At 34.2% G+C, this 16162-nt stretch overlaps 3 protein-coding genes across 3 annotated transcripts in view; 2 read left to right on the top strand and 1 right to left on the bottom strand.

Moving 5' to 3' along the window:
* LOC21398352 (DNA annealing helicase and endonuclease ZRANB3) overlaps window positions 1–155 on the bottom strand; it is a 25142-nt gene extending 24987 nt beyond the window's left edge. The window contains exon 1 of the mRNA XM_024172399.1: window positions 12–155. Within this exon, the coding sequence (XP_024028167.1) occupies window positions 12–122 (111 nt within the window). The 5' untranslated portion in view covers window positions 123–155. The remainder of the gene's footprint in view (window positions 1–11) is intronic.
* A 1757-nt stretch (window positions 156–1912) lies between these two features.
* LOC21398351 (remorin) lies at window positions 1913–3841 on the top strand. Its single transcript, XM_010108344.2, has 6 exons — window positions 1913–2126; window positions 2409–2491; window positions 2714–2980; window positions 3068–3278; window positions 3390–3471; window positions 3595–3841. Exons 3-6 carry the CDS (start codon window positions 2749–2751, stop codon window positions 3790–3792), a joined length of 723 nt encoding a protein of 240 aa, XP_010106646.1. The 5' UTR covers window positions 1913–2126; window positions 2409–2491; window positions 2714–2748; the 3' UTR covers window positions 3793–3841.
* A 6769-nt stretch (window positions 3842–10610) lies between these two features.
* On the top strand, window positions 10611–12116 carry LOC21398350 (NAC transcription factor 29). Its single transcript, XM_010108343.1, has 3 exons — window positions 10611–10782; window positions 11423–11685; window positions 11787–12116. Exons 1-3 carry the CDS (start codon window positions 10611–10613, stop codon window positions 12114–12116), a joined length of 765 nt encoding a protein of 254 aa, XP_010106645.1.
* Window positions 12117–16162: the final 4046 nt, after the last annotated feature.

Genomic DNA, 16162 nt, shown 5'->3' with positions numbered 1-16162 from the left:
AGCGTCAATGGCTGTTGTTGTTGTCGTCCGCCATTGGAGGATTCGATGAGAGCTTTGCGCTTAGCGAGGGCGGCGAGGCGGTTGGCTTCGGCTCGTTTGCGTTGTTCGTCTGTGATTTGCATTGCTAGGGTTTGGAATTTGGACGTTTTGGAGTTGAAATGAAATACAGAGAAGAGAGAAGAATAGAAGAAGATGGGAGTTTGGAGAGTATAGGGGCGGGAACTGAGAGAGCCAGGGGTCGATACGAAGCACCGGCCGAGAACGACATTTCCTCCGCCAAAAAGAGAAAAACGACATTGACTCAAACGACGCGTCGTTTATTTTGAAATTTACACGGCAATTTTTTAAGAAAAAGTAGCAAACGACAAATTTTTTTTTGCTAGAAACTAGCAAACGACATTTGTATCTATTGATATGTGACATCTTATGGAGACGACCATTGAGCCCGTAACACCTCCACCAGCCAAAAGAAAATCAGATTTCCTGAGCCCCCCCCCCCCCAAAAAAAAAAGGTAAAAACGACATTAGATCTAACGACATGTAGTTTATTATGATAGATAAACGACAAATGTAGTGGGCAGAAATAACATGCCTTCGCAAAATTCTGTATCATTAACTTTGGCGAAGTGACTGTATATTTGGAGCTTTTGAAAATATTTTGGCGAAGTTCTAAGATGATTTTCATTTATATTTAATAATAATTAAATAGATAAATAGAGTAATTTCCATTTGAGAATTGAGATCACTGTGCAACACTCTGTTGTAACGAAAAAATATAGAAACGTGATGTTTCTTGCTTAATAAAATGAAATCAACTCGTTGTCTTTTTATGTTCTTGTCACGTCTCTCTAATCATATTATATCACAATAATTAAAAAGTCATGACATGGTGTCAAAATCTTATCCGGAGGACACGAAAAGGAAATACATGAGCTCAATCCTTATAAAAAAGCAGCGTGACATTTGTTAATTCGATTCAATAGGCTAAAAAAAATGCATATATGTTGCTTGAGTTGGGTTTTTGAGCCGCTCTATGATGTCAAGAGTCTAATTTAAGGCCCTAATGCGAGGTCGTAAGTTTATTGTTTTATTATAGAGCTTCAGCATTCATACTTCGAGGTTCATAAATCTATTGTTTCATTTTACAATTCTAACGTTCAAATTTGTAAACAATCGTATTAAATTTATAAGTAATTGTATTAAGTTCATATGCAATCGTAGTCCCGTCGTTGGTACTGGGAATTCTTCTCCTGTCTCTGATGTTAAATCTTAGCATGAGTCTGATGAAACGACATGTCGTCCTCCAGGAAAGCAAAAGACGTGGAAAAGCAACCATTCCAAGACACAAACTAGGGACTAGGCTTGGAAAACCTCCCAGACAAGAAAAACCCATTTCAAACATCTTTAGCAACAAGTTTAATCCGTAATTGTTCACCTTTGATTTTGAACTCTCACTTTCTCAAAAAGAAGAAAACAAAAAAAGAATTTGAACTCTCACATTTCCATTACAACCTTTTCCAATATTCTAATTTTGTAGTGAGCATTTTTTTTTTCTTCTTTTTTTTGGGGGGGAGGGCCAGGATTACAACAAAATTTGCTTACTATGGTGGGCCAGCAGAATCCCATTTCCTCTTGGCTCCTGAATGTGGATGGAAGATGTACCCTTCACTTCAGATGGAATAAAGGAATAAAACAATGCATGAAAAATTGCTATTTTGGTTACAAAACTTGAGAAATAAGCCGCATTGAATAATATAATATAATATCATATAAAAGATGGCTTTTTTCAATCAAAATTCAAAGTTGTATTTTAAAGGGGAAAAGGAAAGCTAAAGGGAGCTAAAAGTGGAAACAACTTGCTATTTGGGTTATGCGACTTTTTTTATATCTATTTGTGTGTACGTGTTGGCAATAGGAGAGAAGAGGGGGAAAAAAAAGTCCTTTGCTTCTCTTTGCAACAGGATGCAAGGCATTTTCACTTTGCTTCCCTCTCCTGTTCATGAGCCAAAAACCAATATAACCGATATCAAGTTATTAACATCCCATGGTTATGCTTTTCCTCAGAACAAAACACTTTTAGCAGGGTATTCACAGGGAAAATTCTGCAGCAAAATTTATATATCTTGGTACGTTTGAATTTCGAATCCCAACTCCGATTAGTCGTTTTTTTAGTAATCCTTTTGACGAGATTCTATTTAACTTGGTCATGACTCATGATTAGTATTTGAAAACTGGTAAAAGAAATCAAAAACCATGATGATCTTGAATGCAATGAGGGATTTTTTTCTTTTTCTTTTTTTCCCTTCGCAGGGCATCTTCAAAAACTTGTATAATAGTATATTATATCCTGATTTCCCTTCTTGTTATTATTATTTTTTTTCCTGAAATATATTCTAACTCTATTTCAGAAGAGACAAGAGAGTAGGTTCGGAGGGCTTTAAAGAAAGGAAAGAATCATCCTCACCGCAACAAACTAAACATCTCAAAGAAGGTAACCATGTTCTATACAAACTACAATAAGTATGAAGCATCACTTTTCTATGTCATTAAAAAAAAAAAATTATGGCTTATTGGAAAAATTTAACCTTGCAAAATCTATTTTGGGAATAATTATCAAGTCAGTCCAAATTTTCTTGCCACGGTTCATGGACAAAGACAAAAGTTATAGTAGTATTTGCCATGATGATTTTTTGTCCTTTTTTTTTATTTGTAGAAAAGAAAGCGCAAAGCCAGTATTTTTTTAGCCAAATGAGTCAGGATTACGACGCAAGAGAGAGCGATTTTGCTACTGCGGTTGCAGCAGCTGCATTTGCGGTTCACTCGCTTGATCAAGCCGAGCTGCAATATCAGAAGAGGAAGCAGGAAGCTCTAGAAATCTCGAGGAGCAAGGCTAAGAGCAGGAAGGATGAGATCACTGCGGAAATTCCAAGTTCAAGTAGGCCAACCAGGCTCTTCTCGGGGAAGGAAGCAAAGACTGCTGGTACTTTTCTTTCTTATAATACAAGTTGAAGTTTTCCTTTTCCTTTATCAACATGTTGCTTAGAATAAATATACGCTCTTATTATAGGCGAAGTTTCGATGAGAAGGTCAGTTGCGCGGGAAGACAAGGTATCTGAGAGGGCTTCTCCTGCCAAGCAGCCAAGTCGTGCATCATCGGTAAGGCAGGCAACACCGGCAGATAGATATCAAATGCAGAAAGGAACATCATCGAGACAAAATGGCATCGAAAGCAAAGCAGATGCTTGGGAGAAAGCTCAGATGAAAAAGGTTCAGAGCTGGTAAAACAAAATACTAATGTGTTTAATCCATTCACTTGAGTTGAGAACTTAATCAAATCGGAATTAGTGAAAAAAGTTCCTTATAAGCTTCTATTGTTTGCATAACTTCAGGAATGAGAAGTCGAAATCTGCGATACTTGCTTGGGAGAATGAGAAAAAGATGCAAGCCAAGCTTAAGATGGAAAAGAGAAAGGTTCTCTCTATAGCAATTTTTTTTTTAAAAAAAAAAAAATATATATATATATATATATGTTGGGGGTGAAAGATTTTGAATCATGAAAAACATAATTAAAGAAGAATTTTGGCATTGTTGCAGAGTTTACTGGAGCAGAGAAGGGCACAAAACATGCAACATTATCAAAACAAGGTAGTGAGGATAGAGAAGATAGCTGGAGGAGCAAGGGCACAATTGGAAGAAAAAAGAAGAAAAGAAGAATTGGCAGTGAAGGACAAGGCAAAGAAGACAAGATCAGGAGGAAATGTTCCTCTCAAATGTTTCTGCTTCACTTGTTGATTATAAGTGAAACTTCCTTGACTCAAGAAAATTTGCTTGTGGTGCAAGGAAGCAGAAATTAAATTTGAATATGGATGTTCCTCTATGTATTTAATTTGAATATGAATGTTCATGCTAAAAACCTATGCTGTATTGATTTTATTTATCTTTGTCTAATTTAATATAGAATATAACATCTAAAAAAACGCTATGTGGGCTTTGGGATTCAACAGGAATATCCTGATTCTAATTTCCTTGGTGGGATTTACTTGTTCATTGTTTTCTCATAAAACCATAGTAGAAGAACTAATTCTCTATCACTATGAAGGGCTTGAGTTAAATCTAAGAAACCACTCAAAAGCTTGCATCGTTATCCATATTGAAATCCCTAATTTTCAACATAACTATACTGAAATTTACAAATAAGTAAATATGAATTATCTACAACTTTTTTTTAAAAAAAAAATTTTAGTGGTATGAAAAATTAATTCCAACATTTATTAACTCTAGGTTGAATATATGTTATTTCTTTTGGCGTCTTTAAAAACTAAATAAAAAATATCAAGGACTATGAACTTGACGTTAGAGAGTACTCTTAAAGTTCAACTGGAATTAGGAAAATGGTTTGTTTAGTTCATCTGTGATTAGGAAATCGAATGAATGATATACATACATATATATATATATATATGTATATATTATATACACGTACTAGGTGACCCTGCCAAGTTCCATTTACAAACTAATTTCCTTTCTTGCAAGTTCTTCAATTTCTTTAGTTTTGAAAAGTGTTTTCGTGAGTGCAATGGACATCATGCATGTGAACCCTTTTCCAGTAGGCAATAGATTTTCCCCGGAAGAAGAATTGGTGCATTACTATTTGAAAAACAAAAAATATAAGTTCGGAGAAACTCAGATTTAAAGAGCTTCAGCTTTACAACTATACTCCGGATAAACTCAGAAGTAAATATTTCTCTTATCAATATTTCTCTTTATATTATTTCGTTCCATGTCTTTTAAGTTTTATTTCTTTCTGTTAATTTATCATAACAAATATAAGTTCTTGCGTATACATACATCGTTGTTGTATATATGTTAATTAATAATAAGATCTTATTCTTTTCTCGGGCTGTCTTTTCAGTTATTGCTAGTTCTGAAGATACATACATACATATACATATATATATATATATGTTAATATATAGCAGAATTCGCGAGGGTCTACCAAAACTTGCCATTGCCCAAAGTACAAGATTACAATCAAACGCCGAGATATAAAGCTATGTTCTCGAATTTGTTGACCATGATCTTTATTTTCGTTCATGTATTAATTAAAGTACTATTTCGTCTGTCTATCATTATATATACATATAGGACTCGTTTAGTTGGTTGATTTAAGTTTTTAATTCGAGTTAAGATGTGACTTTATGTGAAAATTTTTTACTGTAATAAAAAAATTAAATATGACTGTTTCTAAGAGTTTTTTACTGTACCAAAACTCGAATTCTAACTCAAATTAATAAAATAAACGGGGCATAGCGTTTTTTAGTTTTTATGTCCGTTGATTAAAAGGACCGCACGAATTATATATCCTTCAATATTAATTTACTATTTATATATACAGAAACATATGGAGTTCAAAGAGAAGCTGAAATGTATATCTTCGTCAAGAAAGTGTTGAAGCATCAAAAAGGAAAACGTCTCGAACGTAGAATTGTTAATGGTAGACTACGCGCCGAAACAAGGTAGCAAGGATAGAGCAGATAGCAGGAGGGGCAAGGGCACAACTGGAAGAAAAAGAAGAAATGAAGGGTTTGTTTGATATGATAGTTCAAATCAAGGTGATTCTAGTTTTGATTTTGAAACTAAAATCATGATTCATGATTTTAGGTCCAAATCATGATTCTTAAATCATAACTAGAATCAGGGATTTGAACCACCCAAAATTAAGCGGGTGATTCATAATTTAAAATATCACATCATGATTTAAACCTTAAATCAGAACTATCCTAACTAAATACTAATTCTGTGTGAGTCAAATCAGAACCACTTTTTACTTTTTATAAATAAATACTGATGATTCTAAACCAGAACCATGATTCTAGGTTCAAAACCCTTATACTAAACGAACACCGAAGAGTTAGACACTGAATTAAGACAAGGCAAAGATACTAAGATCAGGAGGAAATGTTCCTCTCAAATGTTTCCGCTTCCTCGATTGATTAATGAAGGAGCGATTGAATGTTTTCTATCTAGAATATGAATCTTTATGCTAAAAATCTGTGTTGTATTAATTTGCTTTTTTTTTTCTGACTAATTTATTAAGGAATATAACATTCAATAAAACAAGCTATATGGGCTTTTAGATTCAAGAGGAATATTATGATTTGAATTTTCGTTGATGGGATTCACTGGTTTATTGTTTTCTCACAAATTAGTAGCATGTCCTGTAGTAGAACTTTCCGACAAAACAAACAGATTACACAAAACCATACAGTAGAAGAACAGGACACTATAAGAAACATGGCTATTAGTGACGACAGAAAATCGTTGCAACAAATGCAAAGTCGTCGCAAATGAAGTTTTAGTGACCTCACCGCAATTGATATGTCGCAAAAATAATTTTTGCGACGACAAGCAGTCGTCACAATTATATTTGCGACAACAATCGTCGCAAATGAGTTGCCGCAATTATTTCGTCAGTTATATTGTTAAAATGATATGGCATTGAGTTTTTACAATGACCATTTTCTAATTAAGTCATCATAAAAGATGAGATTTAGCTTACGTGGCTTATATTTTTTATGACCACATTTGTCGTCACAAATAATATTTTAATTATTTATTTATTTTTTATTATTTTACTAATTAATGTTGTATATTTCTATATATTTAAACCCACTATTAAATATAATTCATGATATTATAATAATAAAAAAGAATTAAATAAAAGGAAATAAATAAAAAAATAGAAATAAAAATTAATATTGTAAAAAGTAATTAATAAAATAAAATAAAAATAAAGTTATAGTAGAAATGTGCGGAAATATAAATTGTTACATTAATAAAAATCTAATATCCTAAATTAGCAACATCACTAGAATTATCGTCGTTATCATCAGAAGAATTTCTAGGCGGATGACCTGGATGGACATACGGTACATGAGGAGTAACCGCTAGGAAAGTCATGTTAGGGTGCATTTGAGTGATGAAATCCTGCATCATTCTGACACTCTCGTACAGCTGAAGGTTTTGTTGGTAACTCTGTTGTAAGTATTCTTTTACGTGTGGGCCAGAACGTGTCGTAGAAGAACTTACCGAGCGTAAGCTAAATGACGACGCATCTCCTCGATACATTTTTTGTGGGAGTGTGCGACCCACTCCAGTCTTGTGTCCTCTGCGGGTGTCCAGAAACTTCTCCATAATATCCTCATCATTAACTGTTCCTGCTACGGATGATCCAGAAGTAGCAGACTGTATCTGGATCTGCGTTTCTCTTTCTCCCTTCATCCGATGCTACAAATATTATAAGAAAAATAATTAAATACATAATGCGATTTAAATAAAAAAAATATAATTAAACATTACGAGTATACTTAGAAAAGTCTGCTCAGCTTGGGGATTAACCCAAGTATCCCCACGACGATGCATGTCCCCCCAGTTATCGATGACAGACATCGGCTGTTGAGTCCCTGTGGTAGACCGTATAATAGTTTAAATATATATGAATATAGTGTAATCAATTACCAAATTAACATTTATATTGAATAAATTGTTAACAAATACTTACTTTCTTCTTGCGATGTTGGGAGTACGACCGTCGACCATGAAAACTCAACCACTTTTGGTTGCTACGATTAAGTTTATTGATCCCTGACTTTTTCTATTTATGATTGCATTCAGCGTTAGTAAAATTAACCTTTATTATATATAATAAAACAACATATAAAAGAGATTCAATTACCTGAAACTTATCGGACATGAATCTATCGCAGCAACAACCCCAGTGATCTGGATTCCTGAGGTTTTTGGGAGGGTGGGCCCTAACTGCACTCTCATTTTGTGAACCACCAAGATCTTTGAAATAGTCATAGAGGTCGCCTTTCCAATCCTTATAACATTTGGCAGCCTCCCTGTCGACCACAGACCTAAGTATATCATCGCCGCGGTCATAATCGAGGTTGAACCATTCCTGTAATACAATATAAACATGTTAAATGATTTTATTATATTGAAATTTAGATTAAATTAAAAAACAATGAAGTTGAATAATTTATACTAGCAGGCCCTGCTGAATCTCTCTCTTAGGCTAGATGTCCATGTCCTTCCAGGCATCGTGGAAAGGCTCATAGACATCCCTAACATGGATTCCAATGGCACTATTGAACCAGGTGCCGTAGTTTCCAATTGCCTTCAAAGTACCTCCACGTTCGTCAAACATGGGGGTGATCTTTCCTTCCTTTCCCACTCTGGCTGCGATTTCGTGACCTTTAGCCTTCCATTAACCTCCACGACGTCGTCGAGGTGCAACATCGGGTGCTGTAGAATGAAATATATTTAGTGATCATATAATACTGATGTAATTAATTTAACAAATTTATAATTATGTTCTAACATACCAGACTCACAACGTGATGGCAACTTATAAGGATCGGGTGGAGGCTGCGCTCCCTCTGAAGAGCCAGCATATGTAGCGACTGGGCCATACATGATTGCCTGTTAAGAAGTATCCAACTCTTGTCCATAGACATTTCCACTACGAACAATTTATAAAGTTTTATCAAATTTTATGAAAATTAACACAAATTATTTTATAATAAGTATTTAACATTAGTTTATTTAATTATTTAATTATTAATATAATCCTAATTAAAATTTGTATCTGATTTTTTTAATCATCACATAATCATCATTAAACAAATTTCATACAAATTTCAATCTAATTACCACATATTTCAATTTCAATTTTAATTTACAATTCACAATTCTAAATTCAAAACCACAAACTAAATCCAAAATCTAAAACAAAACCACAAACCATAACAAAAATACCAAAATCAATTAACAAAATACCAAAATATTAACTCACAAAATCTAAACCCATAAACACTGGGGGTTGAAGAACGGTAAGGCAGCAAAATGGGAGGGTGACGGCGGCTAGAATAAGGGGCGGCGATGGCCGGATTAAGGGGCGGCAACGGCGAGGAAAAACTCCATTTTTTCAGTTTTTTCGCAATATTTTTCGGTACAAATGAAGGATAAGAGCGAATGAAGTATTTAAGCCTTTTTCGGAGGGTATGTGGCGGTTTTGGACGGAGAGGAAGGAAGAAAATGCGAGAGCTCACCAGAAAAGATGGCGGAAGGAGGTATGCGATTGTGCTTATCCATGCCATTTTTTATGGCGACATATTGTCGTCGCAAAAAAAAATTAAATTTTCGTCGCAATTGTAAGATAAATGACGTCGTTCTTCTTCGCCTTATTAATATTTATGAGAATACTCTTGAGGAATATACCCTCGCTCATTTTTTGCGACGACTTTGTTAAGATGTCATCGCAAATAATTTTAAGGAAACCGCCAAAGTTTCCGCCCTTTTTTTTGGGGAAAATTAAATTCCCACTTATTTGTGACGACATTATTAAAAAAGTCGTCGCACAAAATAGTCGTGCTTGATAGAATTTTCTGGAATCTTTTTTTGTGACGACACGTGTTGTCGCAAAAACAGTCATTCTGAAAAGAATTTTCTGGAACCATTTTTTGCCACGACGTTTCAATTGTCGTCGCAAATAATAAAGAAAATCTGGAACCTATTTGCGGGAAACCGCCAAATTTTTCACCTTTGTTTGGCCACGTCACCGCCAATTGTACTTATCTATATTTGTGACGATATGGCGTCGCAAATAATGGAGAAACTAGTGCCAAAATTGTTAGTGCCAGCTTGGTTTTGGCACCATTCACTATTAGCGACGACATGTCGTCGTAAATAATTTACCACATGTTGGCGACAATATGTTATCGCAAATATTAAAATTTTGTGCAACGACATCTCGTCACTAATAGTTATGCGACGACAAGTCGTTAAAAAAATTTGATTTCTTTTTGGCGACTAGCAACAATAAATGTCATCGCTAATAATGTTTTGTTGTAGTGGGAGCTCACAATACCATAGTAGAACTAATTCTCCATCACTATATCTATGAAGGGCTTGAATTGAATCTAAAAAACCATTCAAAAGCTCGATAATTGCTTGATTTAGTCACAATAATAGATTTGTCCTAACATAGATGCTACTAGACGACTTTTTTTTCTCTCTCTATCTTCATTGAAATCCCCAATTTTAAACAAATCTAGCTATACTAAAATTTACAAAAAGCAGCTAAAAATAAAAATAAATTATCCATAACTTTTTTATATTTTAAAAAAGTCAAGTACCCTGAAAAAGTAAACTAAGAATAAAAAGCAATTATCCATAACTTTGTGATTTTATTTATATTTTAGTGGTATAAAAAATTCATACTAACATCTATTAAATATAAGTCCGTTAAGATGTTTGAGACATCTTTAAAAAGATAAGAAAAGAAAAAAATCAAGCGAGTACTAGTAGGACTTATCGTTCGAGGATTGTTAGTTAAAGTACCACTTGAATTAGGAAATGGTGGTTTAATTCGATTTAGAGTAGGAAATAAATGATCAATTATATATATGCACGTATATAACTATAAAAACAAGGTCATTCTGCCAAGTTTCAATCACTTCCATTCTATAAGTATACTTCGATTTCTCGAGCTGTGAAGTGTGAAAAGTGTTTTACTATTTGAAGATCATCAATTTCTTCAACCCATGGACATCATGCATGTGAACCCTTTTCCAGTGGGCATTAGATTTTCCCCTACGGAAGAAGAATTGGTGCATTACTATTTGAAGAACAAAGTCATGAGTTGTCCCTTCCATGATCCCACCAACAGATTCAAACAACTTCAGCTTTACAACTATACTCCGGAGAAGCTCAGAGGTAAATTTTTATCTTATATACACATAAATATATATATATATATATAAATAAATGAATTTTTCGCTCTTTATATTATTTCGTTCTATATCTTTTCGAAATTATTTCTTTCTCTTAATTTATCATAACAAATATAAGTTCTTGTGCATACATACACACTTTTTATTTGTCTTTTCTAGGTCTTTTTTTTTTTCATTTAATTTCCACGTCTGACTAAACACTAATATCATTATTGTATATATGTTAGTCAATAATAAGATTATTCTTTTCTAGGGCTTTTTTTTTCTTCTCCGGATTAGGGCTGTCTTTGCCGTTATTATTATACGTTAATGAAATAATAAGATTAATATTCCTAAAAACTATAGCTCGTTCTGAACATACATACATATATATGTTAATATAGCCGAATTGCACTATCGCTTAGGGTCTACCAAAACCTTGCCAGTGCCGAAATTTAAAGCTATATATGTTCTCTAATTTGTTGATCATGATCTTTATTTTCGTTCATGTATTAATTAAAGTACTATTTCGTCTGTCTATCATTATATATACATATAGAGTTTCTTATTTTTTATGTCCGTTGATTAAAAAGACCGCACGAATTATATATCCTTCAATAGTAATTTACTATTTATATATACAGAAACATATGGAGTGCAAATAGAAGCTGAAATGTATATCTTCGTCAAGAAAGTGTTGAAGCATCAAAAAGGAAAACGTCTCGAACGTAGAATTGCTAATGGTAGTAATGGATATTGGAAGGCTTCTACGGGAGAGATAAACATGAATCTTGACGGCGTTTTAATTGGACACCGTAGGACCTTAGTCTACTACAATGGTGAAGGAGAAAAAACCAACTGGCTTATGTACGAATATAGATTACCTGATCACAATCATATGGTGCAGGTACACTTAGCTAAACTTATTTGATAGTCAATATATCATCAAATTTTAATATTTTCTCTTTCGATTTATAGTGATTAACTTTTTGTAATTTGCTACTGCAGTTGGAAGATTGGCTGCTTTGCAAGGTGTATTTTAAGGGAAAGGAGGAAATTAAGAGTACTCAAGTTAACTTGGTGGAGGAGCCTGCAGCTATACTCAACTCAAACGGAGATGTCAAACAAGTAGAATATTCTTCAGCTTCTCAGGCGACTGCCGAGCAACCTACGACCATGGTTAGCTCCAACAATGACGTCCAACTACCAGACTCGAATCAAATTATTCCCTTTTGTTTCGACTCTATTACAGAAGATCAGTTGTTTCAAGAAGCGATTTTCACCAACGACATTGTGGCCGGAGATATGTTTTTCGAGGATCTTGATTTGTGGGGTTAAGCATAGACACTCTTTTTCCCTTGCTAGGTTTTCCCCTTTAAGGTTTTACTAGCAAGGTTTTTAATGAGGTCTATCATAAATTATGATTATCAAATGCGTAGTTGAGGCTATGTCTTTTAGCGTCAAAATCTTCTTGACATTATTCCCTCTTTTCTTTCCTTTGTAGTTGTTTTAATCTTTGGTTTGTTTTAGATGGGTCGCTAAACTGAACGGCTTGTAATTTATTGCATTAAGTCGGAACTACTCTTTTTAGTAATATGTTGGGGGGCGGATAGATAATGAGGGTGCCATGGGGTGCCAACCTAGTTGGGATTACTTATTCATGTCACCCAACACTTTTTTATGTTGAATTAGTATATAGCAACGCAGTTGATTGTAGCATCTCTTGCTTTTTTTTTTTTTTTTTTTTTTTTTTTTTTTTTTTTTGCCTTTTATAATTTCTTTTTTCTTCTTGCGATAAAATGATTATATGTGGAATGCAAATCACCAAACGTTATCAGACGCTAAGTCAGAGATATATAATTTTTTTTTCTTTTTTCTAAGTACTTCCTGCTGCATGATGTGTATAATATATATTTATGAAAACTGCGATTCAAGCATATACGTACGTATATACATATATTTAACACTAGCCATCTATGATCCAAGATAATAAGGTTCCTGTGTAGGCAATAACTTAAGTTGTTGAGCAATATCGGATGAGGAAAAAAATGGATTTTTGGTTCTTACAATGTACTGATAAAACAGATATCACGATCACTATAAAAATGTTAAATATATATATATATATTTGGACTGTGGAGGAACGAAAGTAGTTGCAGTTTGTTACCGATTGCTTGTGAAAATTTTAAGAGTTATTCCAAGAGGAGCAGGTAAGTCAAATCGATTTAACGAGCTCAATAGCTATTTTCCAAGTGATCAATGAACTAGAAATTTTCCAATGTTGCTCTGTAGAAGCAAGAAGGTCAAAACGGGTAACGGATCAATTGCATCATTTGCCTCGGTTTTAGTTTGTCAGTAACTGGTTCAATTCCATTCTCCGCCAGTCGTTTCAATTTCATTCATCGTCAATCAGGCTGATCTTTCCCGTCGCTAACTGATTCAATATCATTCACAATAACATTGGTCGCCGGCCGGTTTAATCGCCGTGAGCAATCAGCTCGTCCCACTCGCCACCAGTTGTCTCGATTACGTTTGCCGCAAGTCTGCACATTTCAAGCTCCAATCGAACTACAGTTGGCTTGATTCCTTCGCAAGAGTGTTTAGGCAACTTGTAGACTATAAACGAGTCCAACCACCTTATCATAAAAGTCCAATTTTTTTTTTCCTAATTATGATTTCACACTACTTTTTGGCCTAATGTGCTATTTTTTAATTAATACGCCACTAACAACTAATAACAACTGACTCGAGCATATGGATTGCGTAATTGACAATAACATGAAATTTTCAGATCCTCATAATAATTAGGATTATTTTCATAAATGCATCTCCAAACTATGTATCTTATTTTAAAATGCCTTCTGATTTTTTAAATCAATTTAAAACACCCCTTAATTTATAGAAAATAGATGAAAACATTCATTCTGTCTACTTCTGTGAAAACATTCATTCTTGATCTAAGTACACCAAATCTCAGTCATTAATTTATATGACAAATTATATTTGTCCCTCCTGAACTATTGGCCTTATAACAAAATGCCCCCTAAAGTTTAAAAATAACAAATTTTCTCTCTGAACAATTCACCATTAGCACATGTCTCATTTTTCTGCCCATTCAATTAAATTTTGAACGTTAAGTGTCACGTTAGTGGCATATGACTCTCATTTTAAGGGCAAATAAGTAATTTTTCCTTTAAATAAAATTTTAGTAGAAATAAGTATTTTTTAATGCTTAAAATAAAAAACATAATATTAAAAAAATAAAAAAGGTGAATCTATCTATCTATCTCTCTCTCTCTTCAATCTCTCTCTCCGTTCTCTGTTTCTCCAACGCTCTTTCACAGCGCTCGGCCTCCGCTGTTAAGCCCTCACCGCTTTGCTCTCACCGTCGTCTCTTTCCTCATCGTCCTTTCTCTCAGATCCGGTGTGGAACTTCACTCCCGACGCGTCTCACGGTGACTGCGCCGCTATTCAACCTCATGCTATGGTCTCCGTCGTATCTCCCGTAGACCTTCTCAGCCTTCTCACATGCTGCCACCGCATAAAACTGTTCAGACTGATGAGATCTGCTTCCTCGGTAAGACGCCCGTGGCGGTGGTGACAGGGAGGATTCGCGCGGCCAGATCTGTAAGAAACGAGCCAAAGTCCATCCGTGAATAGCCGAAGTTCCATCGCCACTGCACGGAGATCTTTGGTTGAGTGCCACGCTTAAAGCCTTGTCGGTCGACGTGGAGGAGCTTCGAGACTAGCAGATCTTCGATCGCCGTGGAGAAGCTCCGAGCCTCGCAAATCTTCCAATCGTCGGTCGCCGTGGATGAGCTTCGATCGTTTTAGATATGCAGATCTTTGGTTTTGTGGATTCTGTGGATGTTTTGTGTTGTTTTTGTGATTTTGATTTTTTTTATAATTTGATTAAATACATTGAAAATTAAATGCAAAATCGTCATGAATTAAGTTCCAAACATGTTTTTGGTAGAACTGGGTTTCAGGGGCAAAATGGTCATTTTATATTATAATAAAAATTAAGGGCTTGTTCAATTGTATTTTTGAGTTATGATGATTTGAATGTAGATCTTGAGTTGGATTTGAGTTATAACTTGAGTTGAAGTTGTAACTTGAGTTTATGTTTAATTGTGTACATTTGAGTTATGATTTGAGATGAGAATCTTTTTGAGTTTATGATTGGGTATGTTAAAACTTAAATTTGTATTTAGATGGTATTTTAATAAAAGTTCAATAATGATAAAAATTTTTAATAAGGTATATAGGTGATGTTTTATTCATCTTTTCGTTGTGAACGCATAAAAAAAATCATTTCAATCAGAATAAAGTTATAATGTTTTTAAAAATAAAAAGGTTGTTCATTAATTTAAGTTTGAGTTTATGAATTTGAATTAAATGGGAAATTTGAATTCAGATATTAACCACAAACTTAAGTTAAAATTTAAATTAAAACTTAAATTAAATTCAAATTTTATAAAAGGACATGAACTTAAATAAAATTATAACTTGAGTTTAAATTTTTTTTAAATTTAAATACAAATGAATAAGCTCTAAATGTCTCAATAATTTTTACGTGTCACTTAACATTTAAAATTTAACAGAATAGAATAGATGAAAAAAGAAGACGCATACTAACGACAAATTGAACAAAAAAAAATTTGTTATTTTTAAACTTTAAAAGGCATTTTGATAAAAGGCCAATAGTGAGTACATGTAATTTGACCTAATTTATATTCATTAAAAAAATAGAAATTAATCTTCCCTCACAGCCCCATCCCACCAGCGCCCTCAACCTAAAGCTATGCAGGCTCCCATTCTCAGTAAGAGTTTGTCAGTGTCGGAGCACCATGGTGAGCACCAAAGACCCCTCCCCCTAGCCGAGCCACTGGCAAGCCCAACCCTCGCCCATCTCTCTCTCTCTCTCTCTCTCTCTCTCTCTCTCACACACACACACACACACACACACACACACCCCTTGCATCTTCTCAAAGCTTCTCTCTTTGATCATCTTTCATCTAATCAAAAGCACCATTTTTTTTTTCCTACACATCTTCCATCTTCTCAAAGCTTCTGTCTTTGATCATCTTTCATCTAATCAAAAGCACAATTTTTTTTTTCCTTTGTATTCTTTTCTCCTTCGGTGTAAAAATGGCAAATGAAATGAAAGATTACATGGGTCCATGAGAAACTGGGGTAAAGTTGCGCTAGCTCTTTTGATATCTCACCAAAAGACCAAATGATTTCACAAAGTTAGAGCCCATTGTTGAAGAGGGCTCTCATGAAGGGTTTGAAGTTTCCTAAAAGAGGCCTCTGTTTCTTCTTCCTCTGCTTTTCTTTGCCGCTCGAACAATAAGAAATGTTTTTTTTTTTTTTTTTTTTAA

The sequence above is a fragment of the Morus notabilis genome, unplaced genomic scaffold (genome assembly GCF_000414095.1).
Source record: "Morus notabilis unplaced genomic scaffold, ASM41409v2 Scaffold70, whole genome shotgun sequence".
Taxonomy (NCBI): domain Eukaryota; kingdom Viridiplantae; phylum Streptophyta; class Magnoliopsida; order Rosales; family Moraceae; genus Morus; species Morus notabilis.
Note: the sequence above shows the minus strand (reverse complement) of the source record. Positions and strands in the feature narration are given on the sequence as shown.